Source organism: Carcharhinus amblyrhynchos, chromosome 1 (assembly GCF_965287045.1).
Source record: "Carcharhinus amblyrhynchos chromosome 1, sCarAmb.v2.hapA, whole genome shotgun sequence".
NCBI lineage: Eukaryota > Metazoa > Chordata > Chondrichthyes > Carcharhiniformes > Carcharhinidae > Carcharhinus > Carcharhinus amblyrhynchos.
The window spans coordinates 113787697-113806863 of NC_137324.1; the positions used below are offsets into that span (position 1 = coordinate 113787697).

At 39.3% G+C, this 19167-nt stretch overlaps 1 protein-coding gene across 2 annotated transcripts in view; it reads right to left on the reverse strand.

Annotated features, from left to right (window-relative positions):
* The window catches only part of anxa3a (annexin A3a), a 51101-nt gene extending 33570 nt beyond the window's left edge, over positions 1-17531 (reverse strand). The window contains exons 1-6 of one of the 2 annotated variants that reach the window (XM_080199035.1): positions 17476-17531; positions 9236-9289; positions 5885-6007; positions 4742-4829; positions 2293-2387; positions 194-307 (exon numbers count right to left, since the gene is read on the reverse strand). In XM_080199035.1, the coding sequence (XP_080055161.1) occupies positions 194-307; positions 2293-2387; positions 4742-4829; positions 5885-6007; positions 9236-9250 (435 nt within the window). In that variant the 5' untranslated portion in view covers positions 9251-9289; positions 17476-17531. Of the gene's footprint in view, positions 1-193; positions 308-2292; positions 2388-4741; positions 4830-5884; positions 6008-8580; positions 8675-9235; positions 9290-17475 lie in introns of those variants that run through there. The other variant, XM_080199043.1, reaches the window with a different exon arrangement.
* Between the last annotated feature and the right edge of the window lie 1636 nt (positions 17532-19167).

Genomic DNA, 19167 nt, shown 5'->3' on the forward strand with positions numbered 1-19167 from the left:
AACATTAGCAAATCTTCAGCAATTCATGCATTTTTAAGTCTACGCTCTGAACTCTATACTTCAGAACAGCCATGTTATTGTGATATAGAGAATTTACTGCAAAAAAATGTTTTCACTATTTTTAATAAACTGACAGTCCACTTCCCAACTGGTATAAAAGATCAAACTTGAATGTAACAGAAAACAAGTTCACCCGCATTGCTCTCTCTAGCTCCTTTGCATCAAATACTGCTGGCGGCAACACCAGAGCAGTGATCACATTTTTAAAGTCACCAGAAAGGTCATCTTTCAAATCATCGATTAGCTTCTGAAACAGAAAAGCATATCAACCAATTAAAACATAGTAACAATGTAAAACAAAATTAATAATTTTGCACAAAATTATTCAGGAATTACTTATTCTGATGCCCTACACAATGATCTCTGAAGTGTCCTATGTTCCACCTGACATTCATAAAGTACTAGTCACATCTTCAACACATCCCAAAGCACTATTTGGTTTGTGGTGGAGCCACTCTTGAAATGTAGGAAATTACAACAGCCAATTTGTACACAGCAAGGCTCCATAGATAGCAATGAAATATGAATTAGTTACATAGCTTTGGTGGGTAATTTGAGGAAAAAAGGTTGCTTAGGACATTCGGAAGACCCTATTCTACAGGAATCTCTCACAGCTGCCTGACCAGACAGGCAGTGTTGCAATTACAATTTAATCTGAAAGGCAAATTAATGGAAATGAAAGTCAGACTGTTGACTATAACATGTTGTCAATCCACATTGCCAGTTTTATACTGAGGTATGGAGAGACTCTTCCTGCTCAGAAAGGACAGTAGGACTAGGGGGCACAGCCTCAAGATAAAGGGGGGGGCGGTTTAGAACGGAGTTGAGGAAGAACTTCTTCACTCAAAGGGTGGTGAATCTCTGGAATTCTCTGCCCGTTGAGGTGGTGGAGGCTGCCTCGCTAAATATTTTTAAGACGCGGGTTGATGGGTTTTTGATAAACGAGGGGATTAAGGGTTATGGGGAGAGGGCGGGAATGTGGAACTGAGCCACGACAGATCAGCCATGATCTTATTGAATGGCGGGGCAGGCTCGAAGGACTAGATGGCCTACTCCTGCTCCTATTTCTTATGTTCTTATGTAACAATACTCATGGAAAATGCATTTAAAAGCATGTCTGGTGGCTCTGCTCTCAGGCAAAAGTGCCGCTACTGACCACACTGGTATTTTAATGACGTTAGCTTTTTTTCTGCTCATGATAGAAAAACTTTGTGCTACCTACTACCTGTTAATTTTATATAGGTGTTTAATTAATTGGCATATTAGTTATTCACATCATCTTACAATTGACCCCATAACAAAAAAAAATCCTCTGATAACTTATTTAAGAAAATGTCCAGTTATAACATGATAACAGTAGAAAACAGCTCATTTTAATTCCATCTCTATTACTATCTGGTCTTTTCTAAAACATGTAAATATACTGTGGCTATCAAAACTGACATTTTCATGCTCTACCCCACAATTGGTACAGATTTGTATTAGTCATGATGGCTTTGTGCAATTGAATGGCAATAGGGGTAGTTACAAAGTGCCTTGACTTGAGCATCTGCTGCTTTTGAGAATAATCAAAAAATTTTGAATTACCCAATAAAAGTTCTGTTCATGAATTTTGTTAACATTCATTGGTTCCACTTGACAACACAAGATTGCTTCAACAATAATCTGAATAACTCTCCTGCTTTTGAACTGCTATTACTGAATATCTCAAAAAAGATAATGTAAAAATTGTTGGCAATTGGAAAAAAACATGTTTGTAAAGCAGAAAGTTGATGTGAAGCAACTACATCCACATTGAAAAAAGTGTGTATTTTCTTTCACAATATAATTAGGTCTTCAATGAGTAAACCAGGTCCATAATTCATTCATTACGAAGGTACAATATTTTGCAATTAGCATGGAATTTGGGTTCATATCTGTGATCCACCATTATGGTCAGTTTCCAATCTTAGCTATATTTTATAACTAAATCTTCAGTGAAAATCAGGTCATTAACAATTATAATTATGAAGAAAAAGGCAACAAATTGGACAATCATTTTATGTCATTGTTAGGGTATTCCAATATACATTAGCACCATGGAATTGACGTAGACAATGAATAGGATTATATAGTGTAAAGACGGAAAAATATTTACAGGATGCATTAAATTCAAAATGAAAATTCCATCTGTAGAAACAAAAATTGTCTTCCTTGAAAGAACATCTTAATAGCTTGAATCTTAGTACTCACACGGCCACAGGTTGCCTTATATTCTTTACAGATCTGTTGACGTTGCCAATTGCTTCTGTGTGTCAGTATTTCAATAATTGCTTGTTCGTTAGTCCCTAAAATTAGATTAAAAATGGAAATCAGCTTCTCAGTAAAGATGCTTATAATATTATAAGTTTGGACAGAAGTTAAGAAGTACACAATTTTAGGCACATATTCTTAAAACATTTATTTATAAATTAGCAACAAAGCAAAATAAAATTCCCAGTCAACAAGCAGCTAAATCAATTATTTCCAGTTAATAAACTTTTATTTTAGTAAGATATTATACAGTTATGAAAAGTGCCAGATTTCCCCATGTTGGACTCAAGGGACATGTTTACAATAAGGCCCTTGGATATAACTGATGGATATCCTGCTATTAAATATTAAATACATCTTTATCTATAACATATTTCTTTTCCTACTAGCACACATTTTCAGGAAAGGTGAAACAAACAATATTTTTGATAGTTAAGAATAAAAGTTTATGATGCAATTCCCAATGACATGTAAAATTAGTTCTGAGTTCTTGTTGATTGTCCTGAAAATGTGGATAAAGATCTGGAGACATGTACCATTGAAATTGAGTTTACCATTGGTTCTGCAATTTTTGGATGAGATCCTGATTTTAATATATTTTAATAAATTTGAATATAATTAACTCATCCTCTCACCAAATTATCCCCCCTCATTGAATATTCATACCTCGCCAATGTGATGTCATGTCAGTGAGGTTCTTGACAGATTTTTAAAAACATATCCTTGTCGTTCCCTCTGGGGCTGCAAAGCTAAGTGTAGCTCCTGAAGGAGCGGCACAGGTTGGCAAAGCCCTGGCACAGCTTGGCACTGCCATCTTGCCCTCACCACAACACCAACATTGGGACAGCCCTTCCTCCCTTGAGGATATAGGACTCTCCTCTCTCTCCCCTATCCTCACAGGCATTGAAGTTCTTCCTTTCCTCCTCCCCCCACAACCAAAACTAACAGGAACTCTCCCCCCTAATGAAGGAGTGTTACCCACACCACCCCCCCCACCTTGGGACTGGCAGGGTGCCAAAGGGTAGAATCATAGAATACCTACAGTGCACAAGGAGGCTTTCAGTTCATTGTGTCTGTCCAGACCCTCCTTTTCTTTATTCTCCTCAAGTCCTATTCCTGTAACCCCACATATTTACCCCACTAACCCAGCCACCCTAAATTACACATCTTGGGACACTAAGGGGCAATTTACTATGGCCAATTCACCTAACCAGCACATTTTTAGACTGTGGGAGGAAACCAGAGCACTGAGAGAAACCCCATGCAGACACAGGGAGAATGTGTAATTTCCACACAGTCACCCAAGGCCAGAATTGAACTCAGGTCCTTGGCACTGTGAGGCAGCAGTATTAACCATTGTGTCACCATGCCATCCATATGGCCAGCCTTGTCCCTCAACCCCAGGGCCTACAGGCATCTCCGCTCACCCAGCTTGGCCATCATGATTGATTTTCGCTTTTGAAAACCAATAGTAATTCATGACGGCGTATTGTCACACTGCTCGCGGGGAGGATATGTCATGGGTGGTTGCTACAGCATCAAGCCCATTACTTATGTTAAAATTTATTTAAATCTATGGAAATCAGGTTCATACCCAGCGAGGGCATGAACCTGATTATGCCACTGGCGGAAGGAAAATCTCAAATTGGCACAAACCCCATTTTAGGCCACTCACGAGATATAGCGGCCATTATGGGATTTGGGTCCATGGTTAACAGGGCCGCTAGATTGTGCCCATAACATGTTGGGCCTAATGACAGTTTCTTTTCATAAGGACTCTGCTATCTCTTCAGTGTTTCTGCAGATCCTCTGTGGGAGTTACAGCAGAATATCAGATCTCCTGTGAATCTCCTGGATGGGTATTATTGATACATAGAAATCAAGAAGAACACAGAAAAATAATGATTCCAACCTTTTCTGCAATAGTTTTGAATTTCATAAAATTATATAGCAAAGAAACAGGTGATCTGCTCCAACAGGCTGGTGCTTATGTCTCACTTGAACTTCCTCCCACTTCATCTCACCTTATTAACATATTCTATTACTTTCTCGCTGACATGCTTATCTAACTTTCCCTTTAATGTATCTAAGCTTTCACCTTAACCATTGCCATGTGGTACAGAGTTCCACATTGTCACCACTCTACAAGAAAGTAAAGATTTAAGATCACCTTTCATGGAGACAAGTATGGTTTTATAATATTTAGTGTATGTACTTAATTAATACCTCACTGTTATTATCAAACAGTTTATAACAAAACAAGCTTTAGAAAGCATGCTTAATATGATCTTTTCCAAAATAACAGTGGCAAATAATTACCGTTAGAAGTTACATGCAGAAATTGGAGCTGTATTTTGAAAGCTAAGTCCAGATTTTAACAAATACCTACCTAATCCTACTATTGCCTTGCGAAGATTATCAACATCTCTACCGACATTGAAACAGGTGCAATCTTTCACGGTCCCACGGCTCCCAACCTATTTAAATGAAATTATTGTAAGAGCATATTACAAATGTTATTTGTATAACATGTTCAGTTACCTTAATGGCATTCATTAAAGGTGATCAGTATTGATAATTCTATGACAAACTTTCTAATAAACCCAGATTCGGTACTGATCAAAATAGATATATTCTGCTCTAATCATAGTTGTGTGTAATGGGGTGAGGGTGGGAGGTTTTGTAATTGCAATGCATAAAGAGAGGACAATAGTATAAATCACCTGTTGAATGAAGGTCATTCTACTTTCATTCACTTGTAATATAGGCAAAAATTATTCCAATGAAACTATGGCCTGGAATTTCTACTTGGTTACTTTTCTCAGCACAACATAGTGAAAATTGGTCAATCCAATGCAAAAGGTTGCAGAATTTCCCAGTGCAAATTATATCCAACATAGGCCATTCCTCCAGATCAAACCAATCACTATTCGGAGATTCCGTTAATTGTGCCTGTTTGCAGGACCTCAGCAAATGGTGTTAAAAGTGTGTGTGGGGTGGGTGGCTTCTGTACAGATTCCTCTCATCGATGCCTCCACAGTTTCCTGTGCTGAGGGAATTAATTCCATGGGGTCCTCCATAGGAAGATTGCCCAGAAAAATCAGAAGAAGGTAAATGTGTTTTTTTTTGTCGTGAGGGTCAGAAGTAAGGGTTCCGACCCTGAAAGGAAGATTTGGGCCATTATGCTAAAGCTACTATGTAAGTATAAGCTTTATAGCTCCAAGTTGTTGTTGTCATGATATACTCATGCCACATTCAACTCTCTTGAATAGATGTCACTATGAGAGCTGTATCAGTACTGCAGGCAGCAGTTATGAGGAGAGAAATAGGCTATTTCATATATTATTCATCAGTTATGTTTTACTCGGGTAAGTATGGAGTTGTATTCTTATTTTTTTCTATTTATTAATTAACATGTTTTGATGAAAAATCTTTTCCTGCAATATTAACTTTCTTTTATATACTGGCGAACTTACTGCACAATTTTAGCATTTGAAAATGACATTACTAAGGAAAACTGAAAAATGCTCACAAAAGCAGCATTGGGAACTGGAGTAATTTCTCCTCCTGGGGTAAGTTGCTCAACAATACCACCCGAGCCCACGTGAGTGTATCCACCATTAGGCCACCAGGAATCACATGCCCCACCAGTTGACTGTAAGTAAGAAGAAATATAAAAAATAATTTGCAAATTAAATGCTTCCTAAAAAATCACATACATTCTGAAGGATTCAATTTCTCCTTTCTATGCCTCCAGTCAACACCCACCAACGATTTCACTAATAATGTGGCATGTCATTGCTGCTGTGTCAAAGGGCATTTCTTATGGCTGCTGTTCACATATGGAAAGGGAAATAGGGTTTTTAAAAATAATTTACTCATGGGACATGAGCATCATTGGCTAGGCCAGCATTTGTTTCCATCCCTAATTGCCTATGAGAAGGTAGTGGTGAGCCAGCTTCTTGAATCACTGCAGTCCATGAGGCACAGGTACACGCACAGTGCTATTTGGAAGAGACTGCAAAGTTTTTGAACCAGCCAATGAAGAAACAGCGATGAAGTTCCAAGTCAAGATGGTGTGTGGCTTGGAGGGAAACATGCAGGTGCTGACATTCCCATGTATCTGTAGCCCTTGTCCATCTCAATGGTAGAGGTTACTGTTTTGGAAGGAATTATCAAAAAAGGCTTGATGAATTATAGCAGCATATCTTATAGATGTTACATACTATTGCCATAGCACCTTTGATGAAAGGAGGGGATGTTTAAGGCATTGTTGGGGTGCGGTCAAGTGGGCTGCTTATTCAGCCATTTCTTGCTATCTCATGCATTGAGTTGAGTTGTCTGAAGTCTGACCTTGTGGATGGAGACCTCAGGAGGAGGCCAAGGTGGATCATCCACTCAACACTTCTGGCTGAAGGTGATTGCAAATGCTTCAAATTTGTCTTTGTGCTGCACTCCTCCATCATTGAGGATGGGGATATTTGTGGTGCCTTCTTCTCCACTTCATTGTCCATCACCACTCATGATTGGCAGCACTGCAGAGTTTTGATACTATCTATTGTTTGTGAGATTACTTAGCTCCATTTATTGTGTGCTCCTTCTGCTGTTCAGTGTATGAGTAGTCCTGTGTTGTAGTTTCACCAACTTGGCCCCTCATTTTTAGGTGTGCTTAGTATGGTCTCCTCGACTCTTCATCAAACCAGGCTTGATCCCCTAGCTTGATGTTCATGGTACAATGAGAGATATGCCGGGCCATGAGGTTACAGATTGCAGTTGAATGCAATTCTGCTGCTGCTGATGGTCCACAGCACCTTATGGATGCCCACTTTGAGCTGCTGGATCTGTTCTGAATCTACCCCATTTCTTCACTAGTCAATTGCCCAGATGTTTGTAAGGGCGACTTAGATGAGGGCATTGCTCTTTATCAATTTTTCTGTAGTGGTTTGGTACAATTGAGTTAAAGGGTAGTTAAAAGTCAATCACATTGCTAAGGGGCTGGAATCACAAAGAAGCCAGATAGAGTAAAATTGCATATTTTCTTCCCTAAAGGGCATTTTACCATAATCCAGTTATTCCAGATTTTAATTGGCAGTTGCATGTAAATTCCCTGGCAGGATTTGAACTCCAGTGCATTTGTCCAGTCCTCTGGATTTCTGTCCAAGTACCTTTACCAGCATACTACTGTCCCTGTCGATGATACAGTCTATTTCTAACAGACCAATAATTTTACATTGCTGGCCCTACTGGCCTAACATTGGTAGCATCACAGCAATATGAATGAAGCAGCATTACAATGCTAAACAGTACATAGCACAAAGAATAAACTGCTGATAAACTGCTTGTACAAATGTTATGTTCAATTAGAATTATTTGTATGTAAGGAATAAAACAAGAAAACACTCCTTAACTAGTAACATACAACATGAAACATTCAGCCCACTACGTAAACCAGTCTAAATAAAGAACAAATAACCCATAGTTTCCATTAATGATTCTCTCTTAATGTTAGAAGAGGATAATTATGAAGAATTGGTTGCACGTTCTTTCAGAGAGCTCTTTGAAGCAAGCCATGCTATTTAATACTTAGATGTATCTGATCTGAGAACAGTATGTTCTTCCACATTAAGTATTTGAATGCCACATAATAACCCTCTTTGCTTTAAGTGCATCTGTACTCCTATCATTTCTGAGAAGTCAAAAAACTCTCCCAAATATAGCTTAACCAATATTTAGATTCAGATGATTGCTATTTATTTATGATTAAACGGGGTTGTAATTTTTTTTAGCACAGAAGGAGATCAATCACCCAATCACCTTTTTGCCAGCTTTCCTGAAAAGAGCAAACATATTTAATCTAATCCTCTGTCCTGTTCTTACACCCTTTGTATTTTTCATTTTCAAGTTTCCTTTTCAACCTTTTGTTTTGCCTCTCCTGCAGTCTTTAGTCCTAAACTGATGATGTAAAAAATCTTCAAGTTTCTCCTTTCAATCTCTTAGTGATGTATTTCAATCGCTGATCAGTAAAAATAGTTTTTCTCTAATTTATAATTTTGAAAAATCTCGATTAGACATTGCTCCTTAACTTCTCATGGAGAGAGTCCCAGTTTTCCCAGTCTCTATACTCATAACTAAAATCTTTGATTTCTTTTCATCATCCGGTCAACCTTCACCATGCCTTTGACATTTTTCCCGGACACAATATTCTAACCAATGATTGTATAGGTTTACCTCAGCTTTTGAAAAATGAAAAGTTGTCTCCACAAATTTTCTAAACAAATCCCGCTCTTTGACTTCCATCTCTAATGAATACATAAGGTTAATCCTGCCAGGAATAACAAATTGATATGAAGCAGCATATCAAATCAAATAATTTATATAATTAAAAAATTTTAAAACAAAATAACAAGTTTTAAAGAATCATCAACTACTTAGGCTGCTTCAGTTCCTGGAAAGGTCAAAAACAGGCAGATAAAAAATTAACTGTTATTGGAAACAGTATTGGCCAACAGCAAAAACATCATAATGAAAAATTGAATATTGTTTGCAGCAGGCGCTTTAGTCGTGCAACTTTTACAAGCCCCTGTTAATTCTTTTAACTATTTCATAACCATTCTAGAAGTAAGCTACATTATAAGAATGATGTTGTTTCTTCAGCGGGTGATGTAATTCCTGTTACATATACCTACAAAAATCTCCAAAAAAGTGTGCAAAACGTTTTAACGGCAAAGATACCCATTTAAATCATTCAGCTGAATTCAGAGGTCTCTGTTTAGACAACTAAACCGACCCTCATCCTGGGAGCATGCTTTTTTTCAACACTAATTAAAACTAATACATCTTTCTCCTGTGATAGACTTCATATTGAATGTTACTTATAATTTACCCATGCAGATGACATGTTCTTCTTCAGTTGAGAATGTTGCTAAGGATGCGAGTTCTGCAAAACAAAAAAGGAAATGTAAAATGAATGAGTTACAGCCTGTAACAGATGATCTAAAATTAACTGTAATATACGCATACAATAACAATAGACCCAAGGTCCTACAGATTATGATCCTGTAACTTACATTGAGATCATACCAACCAATCATGACCCTACAGTATGCAGGGAGAGGGCATCTGATTGGTATGGGGCTGGCAGGTACTATATTAGCAGTGGTGTACTTTGGGCAAGTCCTAACTTTCCCAACCTAACTTTCCCAGTATTGCTGGATGGTTATTGGGCTGTTGCCCCAGAAATATGTAACATTGATTCCAAGCAGCTCCCTTTGTAAGAGTCTATTAAGCAAAAGAATTTCAGGAGTAAAGGACATCTTCCTGGCCTGGATTCATTTGCTCCACTGAAAAAGCTTGCCCAATTTTTTTGTCAAAACAACACAAATACTTTCACAGGTTGAAAACAGAAGAACTCCCCACATAAAGTATCCCTGTCCTTCTATCTTCTTAAGGAACAAAGAAGAATCTGCTCTTAAAGCCTCAGCAATACTGGTAACATAGCATAATACCAGGCAGATTCAATTTCCTGTCTGTTTTCCAATCCTTTCACTATATTCCTGCCAAGGTTGTGGTGGGAGTGCATTGGAAGGGCAATGGTTTTGAAGCCCAATGTAATTTTTTGCAGCAACAAAATATAATTTTGGTGTTTTTGTTTGCTGCAAAACTAGTCCTAAATTACCATTGTTGTCTTTCAGAATAATAACAGGAGCTTTTAACGACCAGTCTGTTCTCCAACTTTGGAGAGCTTAAAAGAGGCATATTTATGTACATCCCAGTTTGCAGACGATGCATGCAGTATTAGGAAGGTCACAGGATTGTGTGGAATTAGTTGACCCTTTGCAATAGAGATTCTACAATTGACCTCTGCAGTCACAGGTTGAGGTGGAAAAAGGCAGAAAAGCAACACTTGGCCAACTCTACTCAGGATACTGGGTTAAACTAGAATCATTGAATTTTACAGCACAGAAGGAGGTAATTTGACTGATTGAATTAATGCTGTCTCTTTGAAAGAATGATCCAATTAGTCCCACTCTCCTCATCTCCCATAGCCTTGCATTTTCCTTCCTCTTTATGTTTAAATCCAATTCTGACTATTGCAATTCTACTTTCAACTTGTCTTGTTTTACCCAGAGAGTGGTGATGGTCTGAAATGCACTTCTAGGGTGGAGGTGGGATGCCTCACATCCTTTAAAAAGTATGTGGATGAATACTTGGCACATTCAAGACAATGGGCCAAGTGCTGGCAAGTGGGATCAGGTGGGCAGTTCAGGGCCTTTCATGTGTCGGTGCAGACTCCATGGGCTGAAGGGCTTCTTCTGTGCTGTTGGATTCTGTGACTTAATACAAAAATGTCCTTGGCACCATTTCTCTCTCAGAACTTGATTATATATCTATATACCCACCGCATCAGAGAGCATGGAGGATTTTAGTAACATTTAAATATAGATCTGTATTTGCATGAGGGTTCCACCCAGAGCGTTCTTATAATTAGACTGATTTAAGACACAGTGTATCTCATCAAAATTTAAATGAAAATACTAATTTCTTCAACCAGTTGTTAGCGATGATTTTTTCTAGGCAAAGGATCATTATATTCTAGTTGCTATTGAGACATGTCATTCCATGGTCAGGACATTCTTTCAAGATAAGTGCCACTCAATGGTTTTACATGATCACATCCTACACTTGATATAATTATGACAGAGCACATAATGAAGTCAACCACAGATCAACAAGTGACAAGAGACAACTCCAATGGTATAATCAACTGCAAACCCAACACAAGGTTGTCTGAATTTTTAAAAAAAACACCCCATTTCTCATTTTCAAAGGTAGGACACATGAAACAGAGGCAACACATAAATTTTAAACACATCATGGCGACACGGTAGCACAGTGGTTAGCACTGTTGCTTCACAGCTCCTGGGTTCAATTCCTGGCTCGGGTCACTGTCTGTGTGGAGTTTGCACATTCTCCTCATGTCTGTGTGGGTTTCCTCCAGGTACTCCGGTTTCCTCCCACAGTCCAAAGATGTGCAGGTTAGGTTGATTGGCCGTGCTAAGAAATTGCCCCTTAGTGTCCAGGGATGTGTAGGTTAGAGGGATTAGTGGGTATAATATATGGGGGTAGGGGCTGGGTGGGATTGTGTTTGGTGCAGACACAATGGGCTGAAGGGCCTCTTTCTGCACTGTAGCATTCTATGTTATTATAATGCGCTCATTGTAAGGCAACTAGTTCTTTGTTGTGGAATGTTCCGTATTTTGAAGCGTTCATTCCAACAGGCACAAATTTTGGCTCCCGTATGCATGGTTAGAAAATAAATGAATGTACTCAAAGTGTTTCAACATTTCTGACCCCTCAGAAGGAAAGGGCTTGCCTTGATATGATACCTTGGTACAGAACATCTCAAAATGCATCCAAACACTGTTGCTGTTATGTAAGCAAAGTAACAGATGTTCTTCAGTCAGAAAAAGGCTAAACCTTTTTATTTGGCACTGTTGATTGAGGAAAGAATATTGACTAGGCTGCCTGCTGGCTGTTCTACAATTCAGGTCATGAGTTTTTTTAAAAAAACACCTTCTAAATCATTGAAAAGGTAAATAAGACATCATAGTAACACCTTGTCTCAGAAGTGGCATTTCAGGCATTATTTGATCCTTTCATTATCACATGCACCCATTAAACAACGACTGGTGGATTAGATGATCATGAAAGCTATTATATGCTCATATGAAATAATTCCAAACTTACCAAACTTATGTAGAATTATTGGTGCTGATGGCCAAGCTGGCAGTCTGATACAACCTGCTAGGTGGAGGGGATGTGAAGTTGGCATCATGTATGTGAAGCCAGCCGACTGTCTCAGCTTTGCTGGAGTATTATTGTAGGCCCAGGAGGAACATTCCAGCCTCACAAAAATATATGATAAAGAATTTAGCCTGTGTCAACCACGGCACATTTGGTATCACTCTTCCCTCCGAGATACAATGTTCTGTGTTTCCAAGTCCCACTCCAGGCCTGACAAAAATGAAGGCTAACACTCTAATGAGGTGTGAGGAGAGTGTTGAACTGTTAGAGGTACCATCTTTCACATGAAGCATTAAACTGAGGCCTATCTGCCTGCTTGCTGGATATAAATAATCCTATGACATCTTGGAGGGAGTTTTCCCATCTCATACACCATGGGAACCGTAGCGGGCAAACGGTGGACCATGCAAAGATCCATTGACCTTGGGTGGGATTTTTCAGTTTTGATGCGAGCGTGGCCAGAAATCCCCACCCCTTATTTCAAAAGAGGAAGAGTGCAGTTATCCATGGTGTCCTAGAAATTTGTTATCCCTCAATCAATATCACAAAAAATATAATCTGGTCATAATTAAAAATGCTCTTTCTTGATGCTGTGTGCAAAGGTTGCTACATAAAAGAAATTCTTTCTTTTCTTTCTGTTCTTTGAGCTGTTTCCAGCAGCCCCATTAAAGACCATTGCTCAGGCAGCTTAACCTCACTACAAATGGCAGGATATATCTGCTTACTTGTAGTTCAAAATTGTAATTGTGGTCCTGTGTGCCAACATATGTTTAAGGTAACTTTGTGAGGCGGCACGTGAGTAAAACACACTGGTGTTTTCTTGCACCATGTCAAGCAAGGAAATTCACAGGTCCACACCTATTGGATTGACAGAGCAGACGTGAGGCACGTTCCTAGTGGAAGAACAAATAGCAAAGACTCATGGGCCTCATAGCAAATCACTGAAGAGCAGCAAAGTGTTTGAAAGATGTCGAACAACATATTTCCAATCTAGCCTTGATAATGCAGTTAGTTAGTGAGGTCTCTTGAAGCGGGAGGAAAGTCTTATCAGGTGGGTGAAGTTCATGACCATCATTTTGAATGGAGTTCAAGGTCAACACAATCTGTCCACATTGCAGCGTGTTTGTTCCTGATTCATGGCTCTCGTAACATTGAAATCCCAGCTGGTTTTGGAGCTGTCATCCATTCTGTGCCATATACAATTGGTTGCAACCAGAGGCAGGGAGGGAAGGACACAAATGCCTCCAAGGGGCGCAGCTGGTACTGGATGGCAGTCAACTCATGACTCCAAACCTCCATTCTCTTGCCTGAATGGGGTCTTGGCTGACAAGGGATTATGCAGTTTTTGTATGCTGCCAAAGCAATGGTCTCTCCATAGAGTCTGAAGGATAGTGTAGGCAAGTGAAAGAGTAGCAGAAGGAGACTTCTCACACACAGGTCAAAGAGTGATGTCCCCATGCAGTCATGTATGAATGGGAAGTACAGCCTTCTCTGATCCTCTAGGATATCCTTTATCTGGAAGGGGTCAGATCAGGATACCATGTCTAGATAGCAGCCAGGTGAAGTGCTTAGAAGTATCCTGCTGGCTTCGAGACGGAGTGAAACCTGCAAATGACATGCTCACAAAATGTATCATTTCAATTTGTTTACACACTGACTGAACTATCGATGATGCTTGCTCTAGGCAACCCTGCCTTGCTACTGTCTCTCATCCAAATGAGGAGAAGGAGGGACCCATCATCAGTTGGCACAGGTCCAGGAAGAGAAAGGGCCTGAACAGCAAGAAGCATCAGGTTCTCCAGAAAGTCAAGATTCTGACAAACATGTACCCACTGCAATTGTGAGCATTGGCTCAACCATGGGTGCATTGTCGGTGGTGCTCTTATCTAGGGATAAATGAAAAGCAGTGCTGGAGGTGCTCTCATACATCCTTGGATGTGGTTACTCACATCTGCATGCTTCTCCAGTATGCCCTGTGACCACAAGCACAATGGAGAAGTAATATGAAGCTCCTGGTCTGCATTGAATGAATGCCTGTCTGAATTATTATTAAATATGGCACCAGGACTTTCTGCCCCCTGAGGTGACGACAGGCAGGCAATTTCCTGCCCGCCCCACCACGAGATTCGTTGAGTTCCCTGCAGATGCATAATTAATGAGCCGATCAGCGAACGGTCATGTGCTTTCTGCCAACCCACCACACGGCAGCAATCACGCCAACATTTCCACAGCTACTAGACTTAGTCTCCAGAATAGAAAAGTTTGCCTGTTTCTCATTATCAGTATCTCTCAGTGACATCCGACTATATAAACAATTGTTTCAAGTATGTCAAACCTAAGTATAGAAGCCCAATCTCCCATCATTAATATTACTTCAGTTATATGTATACTACATTATTAATATTTTTCCTTTTTAAAAAATTCCTAATGAAAGGTCATTGGTTTGAAACATTGGACAGAACTTTCCTCCCTCTTGGTGTGTTTGGCAGTGATGGGAGGTGGCATGCTGCTCGCTGGTGGTGAGGTCTTGTGGTCCCTCTGCTGTCAATGGGAATTCCCATTGAATGCACCCTTGCCACCGGAAAACCTAGGAGTGCTCCGCCGGTGGGACCGCAGGGTCCCCCCCACCACCAGTGTGACGGCAGCTTAACCCTGTTTCACTCTTCACAGATGCAGCTTAACTGCTGAGTATTTTCAGCATTTTCTTATCATTTCAGTCTATTAAATAACCTGGTACACAAAAGAACTGCTATGTATATAATAGGAATACTTTACAATTTTTCAGTCTAACAGGCAAAGCACTTAGTTTAATAATTATACCAGGATTTTCAGAATATAATTTCACTTGCTAGGCAGCTGTGAGGAAATCCAATGATTTTTATGGCTTCACCTACCAGCACTCAGGCTTTCAGGGAAATATGAGTTTGAACTCTTAGGTTTCTCTGTTCATCAATATCCATCTGTGTCATTCCATTGAATACAGAATCCTATTCCTTGGCTCAGTGTTTATGGGAAGAGGGACCACGATGGTTGGGGTAACCCAATAATGTTGAGATCCTAAAACCAATGAGTGCCGGAGATTGTAAAGGTTGGGGATAGATCGTAAAAACCAGGGAGGGAGGTTGTGTGTGGAACTTGTAAAATTGGGTGCAGTGGGAAGAGATCGTAAAGTCTGCTGGGGATTTTGAGGAGATCATAAAGGCTGGGAGACTGGTGGAGGTGTAGCCGTAAAGATCATAAAAATAGGGAAAGGTTAGAAAGCAGCTCAGAAAGGTTGGGGGGAGGGAACAGAGGTCAGAAAGGTTTGGGGAGGAGATGGGGAATGGGGACGGGAAAGGCATCTTAAAATAATTAAATCATGCACCTGCCTTTGGGGAGTAAGTTACAAATATGCTCCCAAACTGCTTTTTATTTTAACCCCTATTTTTAACCAACAAATATATATCCTTACTTATTATTTCTCGCAGATCAACAAACTTTCTATTCAAACTGTCTTAAAAAATACATTCTGAGAACCCATATAAACTAGACTGTGTTCTCTATATATGGTGTGCTGAGGTAGTGATAAGTGCTACATAAATGTAAATCTTCCTCTAAAATTTTAAGGTTCATTTTTATCTCTTAATCTACCTACAGAATGCTTTCACTCTATTTCAAACTTTTGGGAAGGAATTTACTTTATTTTCTATACATCTCATTTGAAAACCTCACTGCTGATCTGTCAACTTATTTGTTAACTTTTCTGTCAATTTGAATTAGATCCCCCTCTGTCTCTTTGAACTTTTGCCTTTGTCCAGTCCACCATGCTAATCCTAACCTTGTTATTATGTATTTCCATTGTGGAAACATAGTGTTTCACTTTGTCCTTCTGCCCTCATGTCATTTTGCAGAACTGAAATCAAGCAATTGTTGCTTTTGTCATTGCTGTCTGAACATAATGATATAAGAAGCTGTCATGAATGTCTTCTACAAAATATCTTAACATTAGTTTGGCTTGCAAATGTTGATATCATCCAATATTATTCTTTCAGCATCTCCCTCCAAACTGTATGTAAGCTTTCATCCCAATTGTTCAGTGGGGTGTAATGCATACGACATTTCACCATTTCCTTTTGCATTTTTAACTCATTATATAGATTTTGATTTGACACAACACCCTAGGACATCCTTCCTTTCTAACGCAATGAATTTAACAACACTAGATCCCACTCTTCTGTGGACTAGCTTACTGTACTGGAGCAGTGTACTTAGTAAAGTAATAAATACACTCAAAATATTGTATATTTACAGCATACAAGTCATATTTTTCAAATATTGCCTAATTAATATTTAATAAAAGTACATTTAAACATAAATCAATGTATTAATCAATTTATAAACTTGCTGAAAAATATCTGTTCATGTTAGCCAATCTGTTGTCCTATAATGGGAAAGCGTATAATGAGCTAGATTTTGCAGTCAGTGGTGAAGGAACGGTACTAGCTGCTCACCTCGTAAGAAAACTGTCAACAAAGATATAGTGAAGCCTGTGACATCAATTGCCTCACTCCTGAGGCCATTTGAATCTGGTACCCAGTCAAAGGGACTTCCAGGTGTCCAGCAGCCATCAAGCAGGAAAACCAACTAATCACATTGAAGAATTAGCACAGACAGAAAACTAGGGAATGTAAAGCAACAACCTCCTTCACTTCTAACCTTAAATTTTACAGATACTGAAATAAGTGATTCAGACATACACATGGGATTAAAGTAAAAGGTAAAATATTTTAGACAAATTTTCTTACAAAAAGTCTAAAAATAATGGAGAAATTTGATATTCACCAATGAGGCTGGTTAGTAGTAACAATGAAATTAAGGCACAGTTAAAAACCCAGCAATGTATCATTCAATAAGATGCAACTTTCTCAATGGTTTTTACAGCAAGGCTAACAGTGTCAAAGTAAAATTCTCATCAATTCAATGATTTCTAATTGATTAGAGGGACTTCACCAACACATCTCCTGGAGAAATTAGAATCACGGGCAGCAAATTCTGGATTTCTGTGTTGCTCGGTATGTATGGGGATTTCAGAACTTGCTGTCAGATTCAGAGGAGGAATGGCTGTAAATGCTAACAATTTCATTGACAAAGATTTCTGCTTTACAGCAATAATCCAAGGCTTACTCAATTTAAATAAATTATGATTTCATAACATTTAACTTTTCAATATTCTCTTTGCATGTGCCAACAAAGGAAAATATTATAAACTGCAACAATTTTGTTAATTTTACAAATATGAATATGGAATGAGAGAGAGTCCTCAAAATATTTCATTTTTACCTTAACCTTTGTGTGACCCTTTACTCTTAGTCACAACAGCTTGCAGAAGTGTTCTGGAGCTCAAGTTGACCAGTTCGCTCTGGGGTCCGCTTTATATACACAGTAACAGGGAGGAAGTGATGCAGTCTGGGCATTACAGCCTGTTTCTGTGGTTTCCCATGAAGAGCCACTGAAATGCCTGCTTTTGCCTTCAATTACAGATTTATTTCATAGCCACACCAAAGAGGTGGGATGTTCGCCACAGGCTGCAATTCTCGGGTCTACACAAAATCACACTCTTTACTGTGGCTCAGCCACTAACTAAAGGAGAAATGATCTCCTTTAATGAAATTCCCCCTACTGCGATAAAACTAAACATGGAATAAAACCACATTCAGCATAACACCTTTTCCATGTTTGTCAAACATGTACATGATGCGGTGATAACCTAAAATCTACACTCCATAAGATTGCTTTCTGCAATGTATCAATATTATTCCTGCCTCATCACTAGTGTTTCAAGGTAATCAGATTTTTCTGTCAACCACTAAATATTTCATTGTTCTAGCTTTAAATGTTCACCCATAAACACTTGCAAGTACAATTGTGTCAAGTGGGGAGAATTTCCTCCCAGTAAACTGCCCATCTGCTAAAATACTTAAAAAATAAAAGTACAGACTTTGGGGCTATTTTTCTTTCTGTAAAATATAATTTGAAAAGACGCATAGATTTCTTCCTATATTACTAGCTCCATCTTTCCTTTTTTTCCTGAAGTGGGTCTGATGAAATAGCTTTTAAATAAAGCCAGTTAAGGATCTGTGTTAAGCAAGATGTGTAATTTTGTTCTTTGAGGTACATCAAAGAAAATAGTTATTTGCTCCTATTCAGTTTTGTGGAAAAACACCAAGAAGGACACAGAAGGGGATGGATAAGATTCAATTTTCATGAATGGGAGAGGGTGCACACAGACTCAGGAGTATGAAAGGGGGAGGATAAGAGTTGTACAAGACACATTGGGGTGTAGAAGGGTGGCGGTAGGGGAGGGGGTGGTGGTTAGGGAAATGGTTTGTGGTCATTCATTAAGGAGTTGGAGAGCTGAGTGAAAGATAGGCATAGTCCCTGAACTGATGCCAAGAGTTCAGTATGAGAGATTAAAGACTGGAGCTCTGTGGGCATGCTACACATGTCGTGTTCCTGCTCCAGGGAGAGGCAAGGCCTGTGTGCTCGATGGGGATCAGACAGAGTTTGGTGTGCAGTCTGTAGTCATAGTGTCACAGTCAATGATGATGGGGGTGTCTGGCTCATTAGTGTGGTGCAAATCGGATGGTAGTAGTTAAGGGAGGCAATTTCAACCTGTAAATGGGGGGAATTTAATCAAGGGTGGGGTACTCAAAACTCTCCAGAGGGGGTGGGGGACAGTATGCCAATGTGCACACATCTTTCAAGATAAGGAGGGCTAGGGTCCATATGGGCATGAGGATTGCAACAGCGATCAGTTCAGGGGAGGGCAAGAATATTCATTACAATGACAATGGAATCCAAGGTTACTGGGGGAATTCTACCTGTAGTAGAACTCTGCTGGGAGGGTGCGTTTGAAGCTGGTCACAAAAGTAAAAATGTGCAAGAAATGCACATGTGGAAATGTGGAAATGTGCAAGAGACACTGTTGTGCAAGCCTACGCTCATTAAGAAATGTGGTGGATTATATCTGCC